The 23,100-nt window shown below is 34.1% G+C and overlaps 2 protein-coding genes across 2 annotated transcripts in view; both read left to right on the top strand.

Moving 5' to 3' along the window:
• The window catches only part of Smp_165480 (c4b-binding protein beta chain, putative), a gene marked incomplete at both ends in the record, with an annotated part of 28,158 nt that extends 6,163 nt beyond the window's left edge, over positions 1-21,995 (top strand). Inside the window, 5 exons of the mRNA XM_018792537.1 lie at positions 8,802-8,893; positions 9,577-9,750; positions 18,653-18,853; positions 20,630-20,854; positions 21,736-21,995. Of these exons, the coding sequence (XP_018644003.1) occupies positions 8,802-8,893; positions 9,577-9,750; positions 18,653-18,853; positions 20,630-20,854; positions 21,736-21,995 (952 nt within the window). The remainder of the gene's footprint in view (positions 1-8,801; positions 8,894-9,576; positions 9,751-18,652; positions 18,854-20,629; positions 20,855-21,735) is intronic.
• Positions 2,479-4,346, top strand: Smp_192300 (hypothetical protein; the record flags this gene model as incomplete). The annotated part of the gene is made up of 3 exons (XM_018792538.1): positions 2,479-2,566; positions 3,199-3,399; positions 4,192-4,346. Coding segments are annotated over 3 exons (444 nt in total), but the record flags the coding sequence as incomplete, so codon positions are not given.
• Positions 21,996-23,100: the final 1,105 nt, after the last annotated feature.

Genomic DNA, 23,100 nt, shown 5'->3' with positions numbered 1-23,100 from the left:
ATCAACATTTATAGTCAGACAAAAATGAGTGACAGACATATGATGAATAAGATACGAAATGTACACATATATGCTCATATAAAAGTATAGCCAAGGTTAATAAGCGAATAATGAACAAGATCGAAATATGACTCATGACAGGCGAATTGGCTTGGCCAGTAGCTAGGATAAAGTATATGGGCTTAACAAATAAACTGATACTACACAGCCCCCTTGTAGAAAATAGCACATTTATAAAAAAAATGTCTGTTTTCGAAAAATAACACTCAAGTGGTATATGAATAGTGTTAACATGTAGGGAAAAAATTATACAATACCCGATAATTGCAGTGGTATGTGAGGAGTGAGCGTATTAAACGAGTGCATACTTATGTAAAAATGTACATGAATATTGTCAAGGTGCGGACAAAAATTGAAGTGCTAGCACATGATTACGAGTACATTAGTAAGCGTACGAAAAAAAAATTTAACATGCATATATGTCGTGACTGTCTGAATGATAAAATAATATGTTCATATGAGCGATTCGAAATATCGCGAAAATAGTGTATAACAGTAATTGGTCTGTGGTGCCGACTGAATATGAGGATGCAGATCAGTGAACTATGACGTTCTGATGAGCCGCAGTAGAGTATATAGCGTCGATTGGCGATGAGTGTATTCGAATTTACATAACTGAAGTTTATGTGAGATAAGAAATAATCCAGCCGTAGGATGATGACTGCATCAATGAGTGATATTCGTTGCTGTACTGCTATTGATAATGATAATAAAATGCGAAGTCAGTGTACGTTGTCGTGTGCGTCGAGTTATCGTTAAATATGTATTAGTAGAATGACCAGAGGAACAGAATAGTGACTTCGGAGACGAGATATGCGGAGTCGTATTCCTTTATGGTCATGCAGCCTATCGTGGTTTGTGTAGTTAGAGGGATATGCGCTCAACCTCGTTTGTTACGAAACCGTATTAAGGCATAATAAAAATACCAATACATATAATTATCGATGACGGCGAGTGAGACTGACTTGGATGTGACGAACAAGAGTGTATCTTTGAGAGAATAGCTCTAAACTCTATGTTCTGGCGTACAGTGCAATGGGAATAGAATATTAATTGCAGTAATCGAATATTTTTGATGCGTAATAGATGATGCAGCATTCAGATTTACATGTCGATGAATAGATAATATGAACAAACTAGGGATCATCGTGAAACAAAAATTGAGGAAGTTCGGTTTTGGTTGTCGCTGAAAATATAGAAAACGACGATTGCTGCGTACCAATAAGATGAATGAACATTAGTTGTATCGAGAACATAAGTTCCTACTATCGGGAGTATAACTCCAAACTTATGTCTATGATAGTGTAATATTAAGCCGAAAATGACATGAAAAAAATTGGAACGAACTCACTTGAATCAGGAAAATTGTACGTCATTGGATAATAAAAATAATCCGGTGAGTTTCGAATATCATAACGTGTAATGTCCATATCATTATAATTTGTTCGATTAGTGATATGACTGCGTATATGTCATAGTTTAATGTTAATACGAACAAAAATAATAATTCCACGTTAGATGAAGATATGACATTATTGTAATAATGAGCATATGATGATTATTCGGATCATAACGAAATATGTCGTTGGCGGTTCCATTTTTGATTTGTGTTCGCTCGTTGCGGTCGCCAATTATGTAGTGAGTTCGTACACAGAGGTTGTCGATTCTGGTCCGTGTTCGTTCGTCGAGGCATCCAATTCTGTTGCGTCGTGCTCGTTCGGCGAGGCCTCCAATTATATTGCGTCGTGCTCGTTCGGCGAGGTATCCAATTCTGTAGCGTCGTGCTCGTACGGCGAGGTATCCAATTCTGTAGCGTCGTGCTCGTAGGGCGAGGCCTCCAATTCTGTAGTGCCGCGATTCGTTAATCGTTCGTTTCGATAATCGATATAATTCTAATCTTAACGGCGCGTAAAATCAGAAGACAAAGGATAGCAGCAACTACAGTTTATTGTCGAATAACTCAGGTCAGAAAGTTAGCAACACCTGAGCGAATAATAACGAGCGAGTGAGCGGCAAGCGAGTGAGCGAGGCGAAAGATGATGCGTATTGGAGATGGCTGGGAAGCCAACTCGATTTAAGCAAGCGTTAATCAACATTTATAGTCAGACAAAAATGAGTGACAGACATATGATGAATAAGATACGAAATGTACACATATATGCTCATATAAAAGTATAGCCAAGGTTAATAAGCGAATAATGAACAAGATCGAAATATGACTCATGACAGGCGAATTGGCTTGGCCAGTAGCTAGGATAAAGTATATGGGCTTAACAAATAAACTGATACTACAATATGATGACTATAGTATTCTAAAGTAGTGTGTAAATGAATCAGTTTATTAATAAAGCATATCAAAATTTAGGTTGTCTTATGTTCATTGAGTTCATAATTTAATTGTACACCTTTTATTGTAGCTCTGAACAATATCATCCGAAGCTTCAGAGAAAACGTGTTCTTAAGTGTCCCAATAGTGATAATTCAGTCCGTTCTCATGAAATAGTCAGTGAGTGTTTTTTCGTGAGATTTACCAAGACTTACCTGTCTTGGTATTTCTACTATTTGTCTTCTCTGGTTTACTTTCTCCTTATGAATGGACAAATGGAGTCTATGTTGGCATATCTAGTGATTACAGAAACACCTGAAAGCCATGCATACTGAAATCATCTTTGGTTCTTTGAATATCCTCAGTTCAGCATACCGAATTTTCCTCAATCAAACTTATATTCCTGACTCCTTGTACACTAATATGAGTTATAACATTTCATGTAGTTTCGCTCACAGTTTCTATTCAGATATATATACAGGTTGTGGAATCCGATTTGACCCCAGTAAATTTTATCTAGAAAGACAACTAAAACTTCTTAATTGATTGTGAGCTCAAAGGCTAGCTCAGAGAACATAACGTAATTTAAAGCTTTTAAAATCTTCCACTGACTAACGAGTAGATTGTTCTGTTCAATAACATCGTTTGTTCACATTTAGGAGTACATACTGTTAAAGTTTATGGTAAACATGTAAGTGATAGTGTATGTACAATCGTTGTCTGGCCGTTATGTAATTAAGCAACTTTTGACGCATTTATTTCGATACTTTTTAATCTGTACAAATAATTAGTTCATTTTCAACTTATATAAGCTTGTTTTAGTCCACCGGCTATCTTAAATACACGAATAATTCAACCAAATCAAAATGTCCCAGAGAAGATTCGTGATGATTTTCGATCAGGTGAAAAAGTGAGAATTGAATGTATTCCTGGATATATGGATTCAGAGAGACAGTTTATAGAAGCATCATGTGTTGGAACGGAATGGAACTATTCAGAACTGAAATGTGAGAGTAAGCACAACTAGAGCTTTAGACCGTTTTTCAATTAATTTAATGTTAAGATAATTTTTACTTGGCTAAATTATTGCCTCAAGCAATAATATTTAATTTTATAGTAAATAAAATACCTCGGGTTGGACAAACAAAGAAACGCGAATTACGAAATTATGACACTTCCCAGATTTATGCTAGAAAATTAGGAAAGAATTGTTTTAGCCAATTCGAACAGTATGTTTCGGAGTTAACAAAAGATTCGGTACAGTTAGCAGCCTGTTGTCTAGCCCGGCCCGTTTGGTTCAGAACACAAATAACAGCCTCCGCTATATGAATAATATATTACAAACATACGTATTTTATATGCAAGCAGATCAGACTGCATACGAGAAGTGAGCATTCGGTCACTCAACAGAAGATGGGTTCAGTGATCTTCAGATTTGCTAAGAAAACAATATACTTGGACTATCGTCTTGAAACAAAGTGACTTATAGATTTAACTTCTATCGTTCCATGATTTGGCTTTAACATCATATAATTCAGTTACTTCCTTCTATATTTTTCCTTTAACGGTTGAACTTCACAGTTCATCGTAAGTTAGCGAAAATTCAGGAAATCCATTCAAAAGAGAATGAGTAAGTGAAATCGAGGTCTTCTTAAAGTTAGGAGTTTGAACCTTTGAACCTCAGAACCATTATCTAACTATATCTAGTGTAACGATATTTTGTGTCTTATGCTCATGGAATTACATTTTGAACACTAGTATTCAGCTTCACAAGTTTCATTAATTAATTAATGTTTATGTTACAGGAGTGTCATGCGGTTTTATAAAAGAGCCAGCTTACGGATATATTCAATACAAATATGATCAAAGTTTTCAATCAGAGGCAATTATCTCATGTTCAGAAGGTTATAGAGTACATTGCGATACTGGTTTGTTGTCACTGGAGAGTGGCTTAGGTTAGTTATAAAAGATCGATTATTCCTAAGCTTTTTGTCATGATTGGTTTGAGTGGGATGTGTATTCCTATTGTATAAATGTTCAGTAACTATATTATGTATATCTATATTCCTCTTATTAGTACAGACCTGAAGGCAGAACTACCGACTTCAGCCGTCCCACCCTTATTAGTTCAATCCTTATATCTTTGAATCCGATGATATGTGAAATTGGTTTTGATCCCACAAAAAATATCACTCGCTAAGGTTTACAAATGAACCTTGTTCATAAACTCCAGAGTCTATGGTCTAGTGTCAACTGCTGCACACTCGCAACTTAGAAACAATGTACACTCAATATCCAGTTTCTTGGATGGTTGGTAACTAGATCAATGGTATTAGCATCATAAACTTAACAAACACGATATTAGTTACCACTCAATGGTTGTTTATTATAAATTATGTTATATTCGTTTAAAAATCATATTAAAAGACTAATATTTGAACGAAGAATATTCTTTTCGATAAATTCTTTTCAGGTTCTACAATTATATATCCAAATTAATAATCCGAGAAAATGGCCAGGTTAAAGGCAAAGTACATCGTTTAATGCATGTAAATTTAGGAATGTCAAATCAAATAGAATAAAATTGTCAATGTTGATATGACTCATATACAATGTTAACTTGAATCTGTATATACGTAAAGTGAAAATTTAAGATCCGTGATCAGAATAAATATGGGTCAGATAGGGTGAGAGAGATATGATAGTGCAATTACAATTCGATCAAGTGGAAGACTGAATGTATGAAAAATTAGTGAGACGTAATAAGGAGGGATCAATGAGATGTGAATGAATCATGTTTAGGGGGGATTAATAATGATATTTAACCAATAATAATAATAATAATAATAATAATAATAATAATAATAATAAAATACAAAGATTTGTGAATAAAGATAAGAGAGACAATTGCATTTGACTACGAAAGGTCGTAAGTACATAGTCAAATTAGGTCATACAATAGCTAAGATGATTGTTCATTAATTGGCCTTGTGGTTGGCCAAGGGAGAAGTAGGGGTTGGAGATATTTCTTCTGTACACACAGCTCAGGTTTCTTCATTCTGATGGCTACTGCCTCCGCCGTTTGAAGGACTTTAAGTCTGACAAGCTTAGGCAAAAAGTTACTGACCCTATAAATAATTGAAAAAGATTGGTTTATACTGGCACTATGACCAGTTTGTACTAAATGGGCCAAAATCGAGCTGTTTACTTTCCTCATCAGACCTTTGCTTAGCCACGCTGGGAGGTGTTCACGAGCACGAAAATGTAAATTCCTAGAACTTCGACCAATATAACTTGTTCCACAGGAGCAGTCGAACTGATAAATACAAAATGAAGTGGTCATTCTAGGAACTATACTTGAATTATACTTGAAACTATCTAATTTTCGTATACAACTAGTAATGATAATCCCCAGCTTACACTACAAAGCTTGTGTAAATCAAACGAATTCACAAAGAGTGAAATTTTCTAAACTGAAGATTGTCTTGGCACTTATTTACATGTTTCCATCCTTAGCTCCTAGACAAGTCGTTTTTAGACACAAACATTAATAAGTTTGTTTTTTAACCTCCATTACAAAAAGCTTCTTGTGACATGCATCATGGATTGATGTTTGATAGAAAAGTAAAAGTTTTGTTAGTTTTGATTAACCTGCTTGCATCTGTTCAGTATTGATCAAACAATCATTATCGATGGAATTCTATCTATAATAAACATCATTACGCATTTAATACTATTGTTGTGAACAGAACACGGGTGGGGACAATCAAAGTATTTAAGCACAAATAACAAACTATCTCACTAAAATCTGATAACCATACAGTAAACAGTTAATCTGCAAAATAAAAATCAATTGTCTCAATCTTGGCTGTTCCTTCTGTAAATATCAGTCCATCTTCTATGATCTCATTGTTCATGCGTTTTCATACCGATTGCGCTTCGTTCTTGTTCTTTCCTTATCGATCTTCTGCCAAAATATATTCTATACCTGACCCTCACCATATATATACTAATTATGTCATTCAGAGTAAACAACAATTGGGTTACGATAGTCACGCGGACCCCAACCAAGTAGTCTGCATCTACCAACATGGCTCAGACCAGAAGTTAAAGACTTCAAGGACTGATGCCACGTTTTGGTTTGGCTGCCCCTTACTCTCTTCCAACGATCGCCAATACTAGTCAGTATAGCGCGTCGTGGTAATCGGTGTTCAGGCATACGTAACACGTGATCCAACCATCTCAGTCGATGAAGATTCACAACTTCATCAATTGATTTACCATAATTCCCTAATACTTTGCGTCTAAACCTCACTATCACTTGCCCCGTATTCCCAGCACATGAGAGCAATATTTCTAAGGTATCTGTGGTCAAATACTAGTAGAATCTGTAAAAGTATACTTCAGAGCCAAATTTCAGTGGACAATATGAAAATGGATCTACTCGTAAGTTTCTTTGAGAAGAAATTAGTACGCTATAAAAATTCCAATGAGCTCAGGATTCTAACACATCTGAAAAATGTTTTCAAGGTTTCTTATAAATGAAAGTATTTTTAGGGTAATCATATGTTCGAACCTGTCAATGTCATGTTAGGTTCAGTTAAGGTAATTATATATGCTAAATCATTGTGTTTTTGTTTTTGTGTATGATAATGAATATGAAAAATGTATCATTTTTAAGGTAAAATAGTCCAGTTAAAAGTTGTACATGTATAGATTGTGTAGAATATGAATACAGTCAGATGTGCTTTTAGGAAAAAATAGTTCGACCGTCTTTTTTTCCAATAGGGGGAAAACGGATTGAGCATTATATGAAATGCTTCGGCTACTGGCCTTTATATTTAGAAAAATATTTCACAATTATTTTGATATTACCGAAAATAGCATATACTGCTTTCACTGATTTAATTTATAGATTTTCCAACTCTAATAGATTATTTGCAAAGCCTTTTGTCCAACTTAAGAGTTCCCTTGAACGAGTCGAGGTTTCACGAGAAGACATTCCAATGAAGAATGCATCATCATCGACACAACTTGTTTGTAGACACATACTTCAGTGGATGTAAATACGATATTATTTTTAGTTTTAACTACAACGTTTCTTAGCGGGATGTCTGGTTTATAAATAGCTTCGCAGAGCGAACATCAACTCTGAGATGCAGTCTACATCCAGCTGACGAGCCCCAAACAGGACGAAACGCTCGTCAAACTGGATCCCATTGCTAGCCACTATCCATCATTGCTTATAAAGCTTGTGAATTAAGACTATATGGAGGCGATACGCACAATATGAACATATGTCAATAAGAGACTGGTCCATTTCGGTCTGAAACATCAATGGGAAGATTCAAATGAACAATACCAAGTGAATTTTTCTGAAAAGATTACAAAAGATCGTAAATCCCCTATTTCATATTACAAATGAAACATTTTTCATACCCATCGTCATCCACAAAAGTAAAAACACAGTGATTTATCATACAGGATCACCTTAACCGAACCTAACATGACATTGACAAGTTCAGACTTGTTGTGATTTTGATCGCAATAAAAATATTCTGCTTTGTTTGTTTCTTTCTATTTAAACTTGTGTTAATTTATTTCAGTTAGTTATTTTTTAATTCGAAGATGTGACATATATTGAGTTAAGAAACGTCAGTAATACAAATTTCTGTTTAGTGGGATATCACAATGTAATCATTATATATATATATATATATATATATATATATATATATATATATATATAAGTTATTTTGTGAACACTTACACTCATAAGTCAATGTAAACAACAGGCTGAGGATTTTATATAACTACCTATTAAAGTCAACGTATACAATTAAATAGTTTATCACTCAGTACATCAGTTTAATATAATTTGGTTGACATTTTACTTTGAACGAAAAACAACTGAAACCATTGCTCTATTCACCTGAATAAGTAAGTATTTCATATTTGTTTTCATTCACGCGACTCATTTATGCCAAGAAACACTACTTTTTATCAGCCTAAAATAGTCGAATCAATTCACAAAGGTACTTTACAGATGAATGATACCATGAAGCTTTGAAGTTCGTGCAGAATAAAGATAAAAATCACTATCTAGAACCCACTTTATGTCAGGTAGTTGAAGGTAGTCAAGGGAAAACTCTGAACCTAGTTTTCATTCTGATTGGCACTTCTTATGAAAGAGTACTAGAATCTTGGTGCAAATTATATACCTAATAGAATTTGAACTTTGTATGTCAAGCTTACTGGAATAGTGGTCACATTTCGATTCAATCAATGAAAGTTGATCAACACTAATGGGATTAGTGAACGAGACATTAATCAGTACTTCATAATCAAATAATTTAAAGAGTCTAATTATTTTAAACATGTTACAAAGTTTTATATTCATAAATTATTATACCAGAAATGTACAAGTTATGACTTCAATATTCTCAGGTTGTAGACGTATTTGCTTAGAAAATGGATCATGGTCGGGAGAAGAGGTAATATGTCAAGGTAAGTTGAATATTATCCACTTACGAATCTATTAGATTCATTAATATTTGGTAAAAATTTCCATTTTAACATTTGGTAAATAAAGAAGGAACGAATTGTCTTTTGTACATTGCTGAAGCCATCGCAATCCACGCTCAAAAACCAAACTTTTGTATCAAAAGGAAGTTTGTACACCACTTTCTCTACCTTGGCCATCGGTAATAGGAGAGTTTGTAGCAGATCGATGGTAAGCGAAGAACTTAATGTAAGAATGAAGTGAACGGACTAACAAGTTGAAATGTACATAATAATAGTCGTTATTATGATACACTAGAAATATCGAAAATAATTTACAACTGACATATGAAAAATAACATGAAATAACATTGAAACTCAATATCTGGTTATGATCAAAACCTAATGAGCTTTCAATATATGTCCTTTAGAGTGTTCAAGTGTAAATGAAGATAATAATGTTGACCCGAACTTGTCACTTACTGACTACGTCGGGTTGTTGTTGACAGGAATATACTGATTTTAACTTGTTGTACTTGGTCTTGCGTTTCTCACTTATGACGGTCCGAATAAGTTGGGGTATATATAATACATGTAAGACTTCTTAACAATCACAATAGATGACCGTTTATAGAGAGTAGCACCAGGATTTATTTATTTATTTATGATTATCGTTTTCATTGAAATAGCCATTACCTGTACAGAACCACAAGCAATTTTGAATGGTAATAGTGTGATTAGTTCACATAATGTCAATGGAACTCATATATCTAAATGTGATGAAGGTTATGAACTTCATGGATCTTCGCAAAGAGTTTGTCAAACAAACGGAAAATGGAGTGGAACAGAACCGTATTGTAAAAGTATGTGATCGTTATTCGGATTACCATTTACTTTAAAGTATTTTTCTTATGACTATTGTAGTAAGTGTCATACTTAAATCTCTAATTTTATAAACTACGAACCAACTTCATAATAGTTAATAAAAGACCAAATGATGAAATACTCAATAAAAAAATGTGTGGTGAAGGCAAATGAAATAATAAGTTATGTCTGTCGCGAGGGAATAATTTATGGACGAACTTTAAACGAATTTCAACTAACCTTGACAAATATTACTCATTATAGAAGGGGTTTTGTGGAGATTTAGTATTTATTATAGTTGAAAGCGTGAGTCAATTGAAACTAGACCACCATGGAAAACCTGGAAACACTGGACGGCCGTTTCGTCCTATTATGGGACTCCTCAGCAGTGCGCATCCACGAACCCACTCTCGCGAGTTAGATTCGAACCCAGGACCTACCAGTCCCGAGCCGAAGCCCTTAACCGATAGACCGATAGGACGAAACGGCCGTCCAGTGTTTCCAGGTTTTCCATGGTGGTCTAGCTTCAATTGACTCACGCTTTCAACTATAATAAATATTACTCAATCAGGAAACAGATAGTATAGAATAAAAATATATACAAAACTAAAGAATTAGAGTGGCTACATTTATTTTACATTGTCCAAAAACTTGACAAGGTTAAAAAGAGGTTCAAAGGTTCTACAATCGTAATGCATACGGTAGAGGAACTCATCTAGATGGATCCATAATAGTAGGTCTCTGGAACCATGATAAGGCCACAAATACTCTTTCAACCTCGGCCACATAGCCTCAATATTATTTGTGTGTACTCTGATTGCGTTAGATTGTCATTTTTATTACGCATATATTTCTACAACACTCATACCACCGAAAGGCCGAAGCTTCAGTAACATTTGAGGATATTGCAGCCGATGTTACTGGTGTTTTAACTATACAATTCACAGCAATTATTATAATTTGCCTTAGTCTCAATCTGGATCGAACGAAAAAAGTTCCTACTCTAGTATACTTCTTCCTCCAACATGAGTTACACCGAAAGACAATATCATTACGGTAGTCTGCACAAGATCTACAAGTCATTTGATCACCGCAATTATAAATATAGGAACCTTTCAGTAGTCCCATTTATTGTAGACGCTTATTTGTCACTTCTTCTCTAAAAGCCTCTGTGAACCGATCGCACTTGAGCATCAGGTATTGGAATTGGTGCCGTGACCCTCAGACGTTTCTGATTGGCTCGTCCATAATTTATAGTCTCACCAAAGAGACTAGAGAATTTCTTTATGATAAACTGATGTAGGCACTACAGTGAGATTATAATTTATGGAAAGTCTTCGAGAGACGCTGAAATGACCTTGAAAATGTCCATCTACTTACTAGGGCCAATTAAAGATTATAAATTAGTGCAAGGGACTAGGATTAAGATTTACAGTTGAACGTTAGGGTTAGAAATTATGTTTAATGTTTTCATCACGAACGGACATCAGCTATAATGCCGAAATGGTATTTAGCCGAATGAGTGGATGAATTTCTGGCCAAAACATAAGATTTTTTATCTCTAATCTGATTGGTTCGTCCATAAATTATCGTCTCGCCGAAAACTCTCTTACCGATGTTACTTAGTCTCAATTACTTTCCATAACCAAGTATAAAATTTCAAGTACTCACAGTAAAAACTCCCACTCAAATGTAAAGAACATTTTTGTGAAACCTAGATGGTTAAAGACAGTCAAAAATCACTAATTTTTATCAATATTCATTATTAAAAGATTATTGGTCTAATGTATTCACCATTACAAAAAGGATTCTAGAAATGATTCCCTTTGTACATGTGACAGTAATTGTGAAAAAAGTTACACTGCATCTAAGCATCAGTCATCAAGAATTTATCGCTTACTTATTGATGGTAATTATCAAGCCAATGAATGGTTTTTTTTGCACACTTGAGGAATGAATGGTTTAAAACTATGTATAAACTGCTTGTTTATGATGCACTATGTTTGATTTTACAAAGTAAGTGATCTGGAGTGAATCTACATATCAAATTATATTGAGGTGTGAATTATCAAGGTTTCAGTGAAAAACTGTTACCGATGGAGCATATCTAACCAAGTACAATGAGACAGGTTTCTCTGATGGCAATTTCTATAACTTGTGGCTGAGTGGATGCCCTGTTAACGTATGATGTGATAAGACCGTTAATCAAAGAGCAGCGATTTATCGATTGGAACAGTGACACACAGAAATCGTACGAGCAGTCTAGAATACTTATTGGTCGTGCTTCTGCCTAGCCCAGCCAGTTGAGTCCAGAACAGCCCGTGTGGTATGAATCATTATATTTCAAATATACTGAGTTTATATACCAATCAAACTGACTACATTGTACCAATAAAATAGAAAATAACATTTGTACAAGATTTAGCCAAATGTGGCTGTGAATGTGGGAGGTAGCAATTAATAGACTATGGATAACTCAAGAATGGTAAATCGTACAATATTAGTCTATAGGTCAAAATAAAGCTTATAATGAAAGGAACATGAATATGAATAGTTTAATTATTTAGCACATATACGATAAAAATTATATGCATAATATTGGTCCATAAATGGATACCAAAGTTACCATTTATTATCCTTATCGGGGCAAAACAGCAATAAATAATCATCACTGACACTAAAAGTGTGAAACATTGGGAAACATCTCAATGGCTTTATGCTAAAGCTCCTGCCTCAAAATCTTGAGATTTTGGATTACATCTCTAGTAAGGTGATAAATATGAAAAACTGAAGAATTCGATACTAAAATGAACTAGTTATTTAACACTCTGTATTTTTTTATGGTTCACTGAATAATATCATTCCATGAAATGGTGTTACACTCAAAATTTAAAATCCTCACATATCTATTTTAATAAAAGTCATGTACATACTAATTTCAATGAACTTCTGGGAAATCTTGATCGACAATATTCTTATGTCTTCTGCGTATCAAAAATGTCAAGAATGTTCGAGTTTATGTTTGTTTGACCATTCATTTTATGGTTTTGTAGAAAAAGATTGTGGACCACTGCCTCAAATTCAAAATGGTGAAGTAACATTTACAACCACAACTTATGGAAGTAAAGGAAAAGTAACGTAAGTTCAAAACACTCAATAAACTTATTCTCTCGAACACAACTACTTAGTGGGAATACAGTTGCAGTGAAAAGTAGTTAAACCGCTTAAAAATCTCTGCATTTTGTGATTCTTCTCTAATATAAATACACAATTTACATACTCAATGCCGATAAATGAATCTCTCAGTAGGTAAACGGTCTCACAATTACCAGACGAAGGATACATTATTTCAAAAATTATTTCTGTGTGATAGTGATAAGTAAAACTGGAGAAAATGGAATGAGCCGAAATAAACTCCGATTTTATTGGTAATCTTCTACGAAAGACTCTTCAATAGATTAATTACTTCTTTTATAAGTCCTTTACATGTATTGGCATGTATTTATCAAAACAGTGGTAGGTTTATAGAACAGATGGACTGTAGGTAGCAGGGGCGTACAATATACTCATTTCCTCCCATTCTAGGCTTATCATCCAGATGAACGTGCATGCCAGTGTTGATTTTCGCATTGGACCGCAAACTAAGTACATTTCGCTTCAAACATCAAAAGTGTCAACCATAAGTTTAGAAAGAAAAATATTAGTGATTCTGATACTAGATAGAGATTTTAAATTATCGTCAATTGAATAATAGTAGGGTCCATGATTCAATTAAAGCTAGACCACCATGGAAAACCCGCAAGCACTGGACCGCCATCTCGTCCCATTGTGGGACTCCTCAGAAGTGCGCATCCACGACCTTGCCTTGTAAGGTTCTAACTCAGAGACTGTCGGTCTCGCGCGCGAACGCTTAACCTCTAGACCACTGAGCTGGCCGGCATCCAACGGTGTTAATTTCTAACTTCAACCAATCCGCAAAATCGAGCCAACGTTCACTGTTGTCTTCAATGAGTTATCATCTCACAACAGACCCGGTTAAACTCCACTGCTCAAGATCATATATAGACTGTTTATACGGTGGTGTTTAATGATCTCACTATTTCTTCCTAAGACATCTAATTTCTTATGTCTAGTTCACTTTACATTTTCCTTACTTGTATGAAATTATGACGTCAGTGAAATTTTATTACGCATTAATCATTAAGTGAAATTGGTAACACGGAATTCATCTTTATGCTATTAGTATCGTCTCGATCATTTTAAACGTAGTAAAAAAACATCAGTACATAACTCGGAAACATTCAGAAGTTATTGAATATATTTATTGACTGAAGCATCGCTTACACCATGTATAGTTTGTAGTGGCAGGAAAAATGCACGTTTCGCGTCATTTAAAAATTATTTACAGGATTTACGTGTTTTTACTTGTATTTGTGTGTTCACTAGACTAGAAGACAACCTTTCAAAGGTTTATCAGGAAAAAAGTCCCCATAAACGTTTACATGTAAGAGAAAAAATAACCTATTTCTACCAGTTTTACGACATTTATTTATTATGGGTGTCGACACTTCACCTACTGAACGATGAAAATCAAAGAAATGAATTTATTATTGGTTTATATTGAACATTTTTCATTATTTTTTTAATCCTTGTTGTTGGTTCAGTTATGACGACGTGATAAGGATGCTAATAAAATATAGATTTTACATTGTTTACTTACTTACTTACCCGTGTTACCCGTCGTCGAAACGCATAGGTCACCAACCAGTAGTCTCCATCCAACTCCGTCTTCGGCGATCCCTCCCAGTTGTTTCATGTTGCTATTTATCCTTTTCATATCTTTATCCAATTCCCGACTCAGTATGTTCTTCGGTCTTCTTCTTTTCCTTTTCTACTTAGGATTCCAAGTTAGCGCTTGCTTATTGATGCAGTTTGATAATTTTCCAATGTATGACCTAGCCACCTTCAAAATCTTTTCCTAATTTCTACTTTCTCACATACTTTGTCGACTAAGTTACTTAATTAGTTACTTACGCCTGTTACTCCCAATGGAGCATAGGGTGCCGACCAGCACTTGTCGACTAAGTACACCAGTAAAATGTAGAAATAAAAAGTCGATTACAAAAGTGCTTCAAAATATCTTTCATACGTTCACTTTGAAAGACAGATTAAGAGGAATGTATGTGAATTGATGTAGTAGCCTATTTAGGGGATGATGAGTGACTGAGTCTTTATATAAAGCGAATAGTCCACAAATTAAAAATAACCAATTTCAGTATCGATAAAAATCGCACATAAACCAACTACACATGTAAGTGAACATGAGTGTAGTTAACAAGGCTATCAATAATAGAGGTTTGCAGGAGGGTTATAAAATGCCTGACAAGATAACAGTTAGATGTTTAATCAACAGAGTTGCTTAGACAAGGATTGACTTCTATATCTTGATTCAAAAGCTAATCAACACTTGAAAAAGCAAACAAATTAATGACAAATTATGGACATAGATTTAATTTTATCACTGGATTACATGTTCATTATAAACTTAGTGTTGATAAAGTACTATCTTGTCTAATAAATACTCTAACAGTGTTATGGAAACTTTCTGTCAATCGTCAGATTGAAAGGTTGACTGAATCTTCCTTTTAGTTTTTCAAACTATCTCTGGAGGTTCACAAAACTTACACTGAATAGTAACAAAAGACCCAATAAAAATAATAAGTATAATACATATAAGGAAATTATAGCTTTCATCAATTATTCTTTAATTAAAGATAATGTCACCAGGATCGAATTAAAACAGAAGTAATAGGTCTTTAATCCCAATGCTACTGACCTTGTGTTTATTTCTGTTCGTTAACTAACGATCCTCATATTTATTTGTAAGACTATCTGCACTACACTATTCTCATCAGTTTTTACCATAATAGCCCTTATCAAAAAAATTTGTGTTTTTTCTTTCTGAACTAACAACTGTTCGACTACATCAGACGTAAACTTCTTAAAACTCGTGCTGTGACAATAATAAACAAAGACATGCTTTAGTAAAACCTCTGACGGCTGTCACTAGTTAATTACCACTACAGTTTTTACGTAAACATTTAGTGTAAACAGATAAACAAGTTAAAAATAAACCTATTTTTATTTAAATCAGGTTACTATGCAACGACCGATTACCATCCCATAATATAAATATTGCTAACTATTTAAAGCATACTTTTGACCATTGTGATTCAAGAAATAGTTTTAAAGTAATTAAGTAATACACTAAATAGTCACTAAGAGCTTAGTATCTTATAGTTCAGTTCTTTTTGATAGCTGAACTTTGTTGTTTCACACTGATGGAACGTCCAGGATATAAAATTTGATATTTAGAAGCTCAGTAGTTAAAATTCAATGATTAAAGTAAGTATATATGAATCATTGACACTGAAAAACGAAGAACAGTTTCAGTCCACAATACTCACTGTCTTAGTCGAAGATGTAGACTACTGCAAAGAGATCAATTCTTGAATTCATCTCAGTCCTATAAATGATGAGTTTCAGTTTTAAAAGTTTAAAGTAAACTCTTCTGGCCGTAAATATGATCACTGTCGTTCGGTGATTACAGTTTACTCTTACTAAAAAAAACCAAAGCTTATTTAGGAAGATCAATAATTCAGTAATTTTTAAATAAGTAAACTTTCCCTGGTGGTCTAACGTCAATTGACTAACGCTTTCAACTATGAAAATACTAAATCTCCACAAAACCCCTTCTGATAATAATAATCATATGCTCACTAGTGAATGACTTCGAGAGGTAAATCCACGAAAACTAGTGAGAAGCGGTGACCAGTGGAGTTCAAACCACGTCTGTTGTGAGATAGAAACTTACTGAAGACAATTGGTGAACGGTTGTTCAACTTCGTGGATTGGTTGGAGTTAGACATAAACACCATGGGATGCCGGCTCAGTGGTCTACCGCTTAAGTGCTCTGGCGCGAGACTGGTAGGCCCTGAGTTTGAATCTCGCGAGGCGAGGTCGTGGGTTCGCACTGCTGAGAAGTCCCACAATAGGACAAAACGGCGGTCCAGTTCTTCCAGGTTTTCCCTGGTGGTCTAGCTACAATTGAATCACGCTTTCCACTATAAAAATACTAAATCTCCACAAAAACCCCTTCTGATGAAACATACAAATGTTTGGTTTTCCATTAGTTATTCAATGTCGGAGAATCATTGAAGGATGGGAAGTCTCCATCAATACAGACCCAAAATTAAACATTCGTACACGTTATATACATATCCTGTATAAACAGTTGTCCTGTAGTGCCGTGCTTCAATGATAGTTCACTTCGATAACCGTTATTGATAAATGATGCAGACCAGAAGGTTATAAGCACATGAGCAAATGTTAGAGAGCGGAACAAAGATGATGCATAGTGGAGATGACTGGGAAGCCAACTCGCTATGAGCAAGCATTACTCAATATTTATAATCAGACAAAAATGAATGACAGACGTATGATGAATAGGATACGAAGGGTACACATAAACGATCATATAAAAATGTAGTCAAGGTTAATAAGCGAATGATTAACAACATCAAAAGATGACTCAATGTATAGGTGAATTGGCTTGGCCAGTAGCTAGAATATAGTACATGGGCTTAACATATAAATTGATACTACAGTCCATCTAAGTTCATTGAGTAATTATCGGTTTGATGAAATGTATTGTCATGTGTTCAATCATTGAAAATCACAATGACTTTTAACACCATTTATTATTCAATATTGCGAAACAATACAAGCGTAGTCGTTATTGACGGTAGTATAAATCTGTATACATTGTACAGTAGGGTATATAAATTTACAATCAGTCCACACGCAATTACTTTTCATTATGAATAGAAAGAATCTGATTTACAACTTTGATGACAGTTTACATTATAGGCCAGATAAATATTGAGTGATAATCATCCATTGAGTGTGATAATACTTTGCATTACTTTATTAATAATTTGTCTAAATATACATGTCGTCTACCCTTGTATAGTTCATCAACTTAATTCACGTTGGTGAACAACAGAATTAAATAAGTTGAATACGAGGTTGGAGGATTGAACACGTAGATTTAGTACAATCATTCATCCATATAAGAAGTGTACACACATATGTGCTCATATAAAAACAGTCAAGGTCCATAAGTATATGATTACCAAGGTCAAAACGTGACTCAAGAAGAATGGGTAGACTGGCTTGTCCAGAAGCTAGAATAAGGTATATGGGCTTAACATAGTAACCGACACTACAGTTTGAACTCCACCTGTCACGACTTCTCATCGGACGTTAGTTATTATAGAACATATGATAGAGTAGTAACCAATAGTTCATTTTAAGTGAGCCGTGTCTCACATAGGAAATAATCGCAAATAGGTTATCTTAACATTAGTTATTTTTTCAGTATTTGTAAATTTCGACTGAAAATCTATCCTGATAGCACAATTGTTTGGGTTAGTAACAAACGAATAAACAACACCGATTCGGGATAATATTTTCCGGCTTTATTATAACCAACTAAGCTTTATGATGTTTCTTCGACGAATAACTCAGAGTTGCATAGGAAGAACAGTTAAGATGATACAAAGATGTTTCAAAATGTGAGAGTTTCAGTCTTGACTGTTGACTAAGAATATTAATCATTAGTTGATTTCTACTTTTAAACTAGATGTGAAGCAGATACAACGTTATCAGCTGAAAATGACGAAATTATTTGTGGTGTAGACAACACCAAGGTTATATGGAAACCTCAACCATTTCCACAGTGTTATAAACATTGCTATCTATTTACTGTTGAACATGGAGATGTCTACTTGATAAATAGTAAAAATAATAGTAATAAACAAATTATAAAAATCACTACAGAAGAATTTGGTATAGGAGAAAATACACAAATACACCTAACAAATGCTATCTCTAATCAAATCATTTTACCTGGTGGACGAGTTAGACATGGATCAGAATTGAATGTAACATGTCAAGTAGGTTATGCATTGATTAAATCAAATCAACCAATTACTATTTGTCAAAATGGAGTTTGGAGTGTTCGAAGTAAATGTATTCCTGGTATGTGGAGACAATTTTAATCTACTTTTTTATTTCATATTAATAGAATTCAATACAAGTAGTATATGCATATTTCAATAGGCATTTACCATTTATAATAATTGAGTTCATGAGTCTATTGAAGCTAGACAACCAAGGGAAAAATGGAAGCACTATACAGCCGTTTCGTCCTATTGTGTTTTATAGATTAATTCACTGTTAACTATTATTATTAGCCTCTTGTTAATTGAAATATTTCAATATACCCTATAATCTTTCTTTCAATTAATGATCCTTACACAAACCAACTATTTTTATTCAAAAGAAAATATTTTCTACTTACACTGAAAGAAAACTGTAATATGTAAACTACCTTGATGAATAAAACTTTACTGTATTATGAATGTGGTTTTCAAAATCGATAATACAGATCGAATCTCAGAGTTCATCAACATTCCACCTTTTTGTCACTATCTCATCAAATATCATGAGTAAAGAGCTAGACTAAAAGTAAATTCACTTGGTATTGTTTGCTTGAATCTTCCCGTTGATGTTTAGGACTGTAATTGATCAGTCTCTTATTGGCATATGTTCGTACTGTGCGTATTGTCTCGATAAAGTCTTAATTCACAAGCACGCTAAGCAAAGGTGTATAGTAGCTAGCAGTGGAATCCAGTTTGACGCGCGTTTCTTCCTATTTGGTACTCGTTAGCTGGATGTATCTGCATGTTAAGTGACTGTCAGGACTCAATAGCTAAGTGGATAACGCGATGGCGTTTGAAGCGAACGGCACTGGGTTCGAGTCTCAGAGTACATCCATCTGACGAGTCCCAATGAAGACGAATCGCGTGTCAAACTGCATTCCACTGCTAGTCACTATCCATCTTGCTTATAAACTAAATATATTTGTGATATTGTGGATCTGAATAAGGGGTACTATACAAACAGAAATACTAAACTCTTCTTAAAAAGTCAACAACAGAATATTGATAGTATCTATAATTTATACGCTTATGTTTATATAAACTAATCATTCTCAAGTACTTAACAAAATAGGGTAACTAAAATTACCCCATATAAAAGGATAGTTACAGCTTGACAGTTATATTAAATTTATCTAATTGCTATTACACCAAAAAAAGTTATTCTTTGGTGGAATGTATTTCTGACTAATAATGAAATCCAAAATGCGGGTTTCATCCAATTTGAGATTTGCCATTTAAAGGTATCCCCATCCTAGTATTGATAATCCCATCGGGTCTCTAATACTGCAACGTTCATTTCAATCGTCCAACACTTTATTCACTGAAATACTCAGTTCATAGAGCCACTCTTTTATGTAACGGGTATTATATTTATATCATTATTAGGACAGATTGACATTCTGGACTAAATTTTCAATCGCTTTTGGTTGGCCATATGCATCAAGTGCGGATTACCTCAATATATCTATTATAACACATGTTTTTATATGATAAATGAAATATGTCCAATGGTGGAATTCAGGATAAGCGTTTTGTTCTTTGAGTGTTCACTATGGGACTTGAAATGATCTACCCTATGAAAGCATGTGAAAACGGCTACATCGAATCAGTCAATAAAGTATACACAGAAATAAACTAAGACTGGTCAATACTTCAGTCAAGAAAATTGACAACAGGACGACACGAATTCTTTCGAATAACGACAAAACATTGAGGTTTCTTAACTGTGACCTTAACTGACTTAGTTTGGATCGTTTCTATAGGTATTAGAGTTTAAACAATATTTATGATCATTTTCTTTCTTTTATCAAAGCTCCGTGCAGAAAACAACCACCAAACTATTCTGGTGCCAGGGTGAGATTTTATAGTCTGAAACATAACTCCTTAGCAAGATATGAACCATTTCCTGGCTATATAATGGTTGATAGTCCTGAGAATCTACATCAAATAGACAAAGCATATACCCATGAAGATCTCAAAGGAACTTTACGCTGCTTATATGGTGAATGGATTGGAGCTCCGTTGAAATTCGAACCAAGTTAGTCAAACCACCTTATGTATTATTTACTTTCAAAATAATTTGCTTCATTAATTATACAGAAAGCAAAAAGTGATAAATTGGAATAGACTATACGTGTAGAATTAATACTTCCAAGTTAATTTCTGTTAAACGAGCATTAATGGCTTATTTTATTATTACATTCCAACTGCAGTGAACAAGAACACGAGTGAGGACAATCGAATGTAATGCAATATGAAATTATAGAGTAAAATCTGAGAATCATACAGTAAATACTTCATTTGCAAAATATTAATCAACTGTGTCAAACTTGACTGTTCCTTTTGCAAATATCAGTCAATCGTCTCAGATTCCATTGTTCATGCATTTTCATACGAATCGCTTTCGTTCCTATTCTTTCCTTTTCAATTTTCTACTGAAACACATTCTATTCCTGACTATCGTTGTATACTGCTTATGTGGATATAAGTAGCCCACACCAAACAACCATTACTTGAAATTGACCTAATCGGAATTAATGTTCAAAATTATTCAAAGATTTAATGGATTTGAAAGACATTGAAATAGTACATGATGTAATATGTATTTGTTTACCATAGATAAATAAATAAATAGATATAACTATGAACAATTGTAGAAGTGAGCTTTAGTGATAACTTATTATGTGATCATCAGTATGGGGTTGTGGAGATTATTAAGTCCTTGATTGAGATCATCAACCGACTGATGTCAGACCACTTTTGAAAACCTGGAAGCACTGGGCGGTCGTTTCGTTCTATTGTGGATCCTGCGAACAGGATCGTGGATTCACACTGCCATGTAATCATTGAAAAATTGATGAAAATTAATGATTTCTATACTTATTTGAGCGGTAAGTTATTCTCATTTTTCATTTTTAGTGAACTGTCCGATTATAGATGTAACTGAACCATTAAAAGCAAATATTTCAACTGATGGAATGTTATTTGATCTTCATAATTCAAATGTAATCCCAAAACAAGAAACAATGATAATATTCTCTTGTCCGAAAGAATACTATCTAGATGGTCCTAAGTACATAATATGTCATCTTGGTCATTGGACACCGAAACCAACCACTTCATGCAAAAAAATACCTCCGATGTCAAGCATACAACAATGGTTGTTCAATCCAGGATAACATTTGTGGATATTTGATCAAAATTCTTATGTATTTACATTTCATTTTATTGTTTCATTTATATTTAGCTAAAAGTAATATGTTAATGTCTTCATTCAATAATGATTTTATGAAATTTTGGGAAAAGACTACTACTAAGGGTTTCTGAAAACCAGACAATACGGGAAACTGTAAAATCGGAGAACAGAAACGAACTTATCCGATCTGAAGATCTAGTTCAAAGATCACGTGCACATTTCATGTAATAACTTACAAACCCGGTCATACACTCTCGAATTTCACCAATATGTAATGATATCGTAATTATGACGGAACGGATGGCTTCAAAAAACGGTTGTATACAATTACAGTGAAGAAATAAAGCTAGTAACGTCCCAAAATAAATGAAATACCCTTATATTATGATTTCGATCCCGTAGAGCTGATTTCTTTTTTATTCTCTCTAATGTGCCCCTTAAACAAGTGATACAGGAAGTAATGAACTGGATCATACAAACATTTAACGTGTACAGGTTCCGTTACTTATGTAGGCGAAAGCACAGCCGTGCAATTGTAATAATATTGATTCAAGGGCGTAGTCAGAAAACTTGTTGAAATCAACACTGTCTATGTAGGATGAGTTTCAGAACAGATTGGATTGATAGTGAGCAATTTAATTCATATCAGTGGGTATTTTCATCTTTATTCAATTATTGATTGTCTAAAAATGGTGAAACATCTCTCAAAATCCCAATAGGAAACTTCATACTTTACTTACTTACTTACTTACCTCTACCAATAAAATTGATTGATCAGGGAATAATTATTTAAAATAATAAGTGTTATATATTTGAATGTGATCACTGAGAAGTCATGGATTTATATATTACGCTAATGGAGACTACCAAAGTATATCTTGAGGGAAGTGATGCATCTCAGACAGTTCAAAACAGTTTTACCTAGTGTCACAATCATAGACATGAATGATCAATTTTTCAAGTTACAACTGGGATATCGGATACATAAGATGCATAACTTAATCTCAAGATTCTACTTATCTGTCGCCGACGACTTTCCGGTAACATAAAATTATGTTCGAAAGTTTTCCGACGACAATCCTCTACCA

The sequence above is a fragment of the Schistosoma mansoni genome, assembly GCF_000237925.1.
Source record: "Schistosoma mansoni, WGS project CABG00000000 data, supercontig 0252, strain Puerto Rico, whole genome shotgun sequence".
In the NCBI taxonomy this organism is placed as follows: Eukaryota; Metazoa; Platyhelminthes; class Trematoda; order Strigeidida; family Schistosomatidae; genus Schistosoma; species Schistosoma mansoni.
This window is presented reverse-complemented; position numbering and strand designations above follow the sequence as displayed.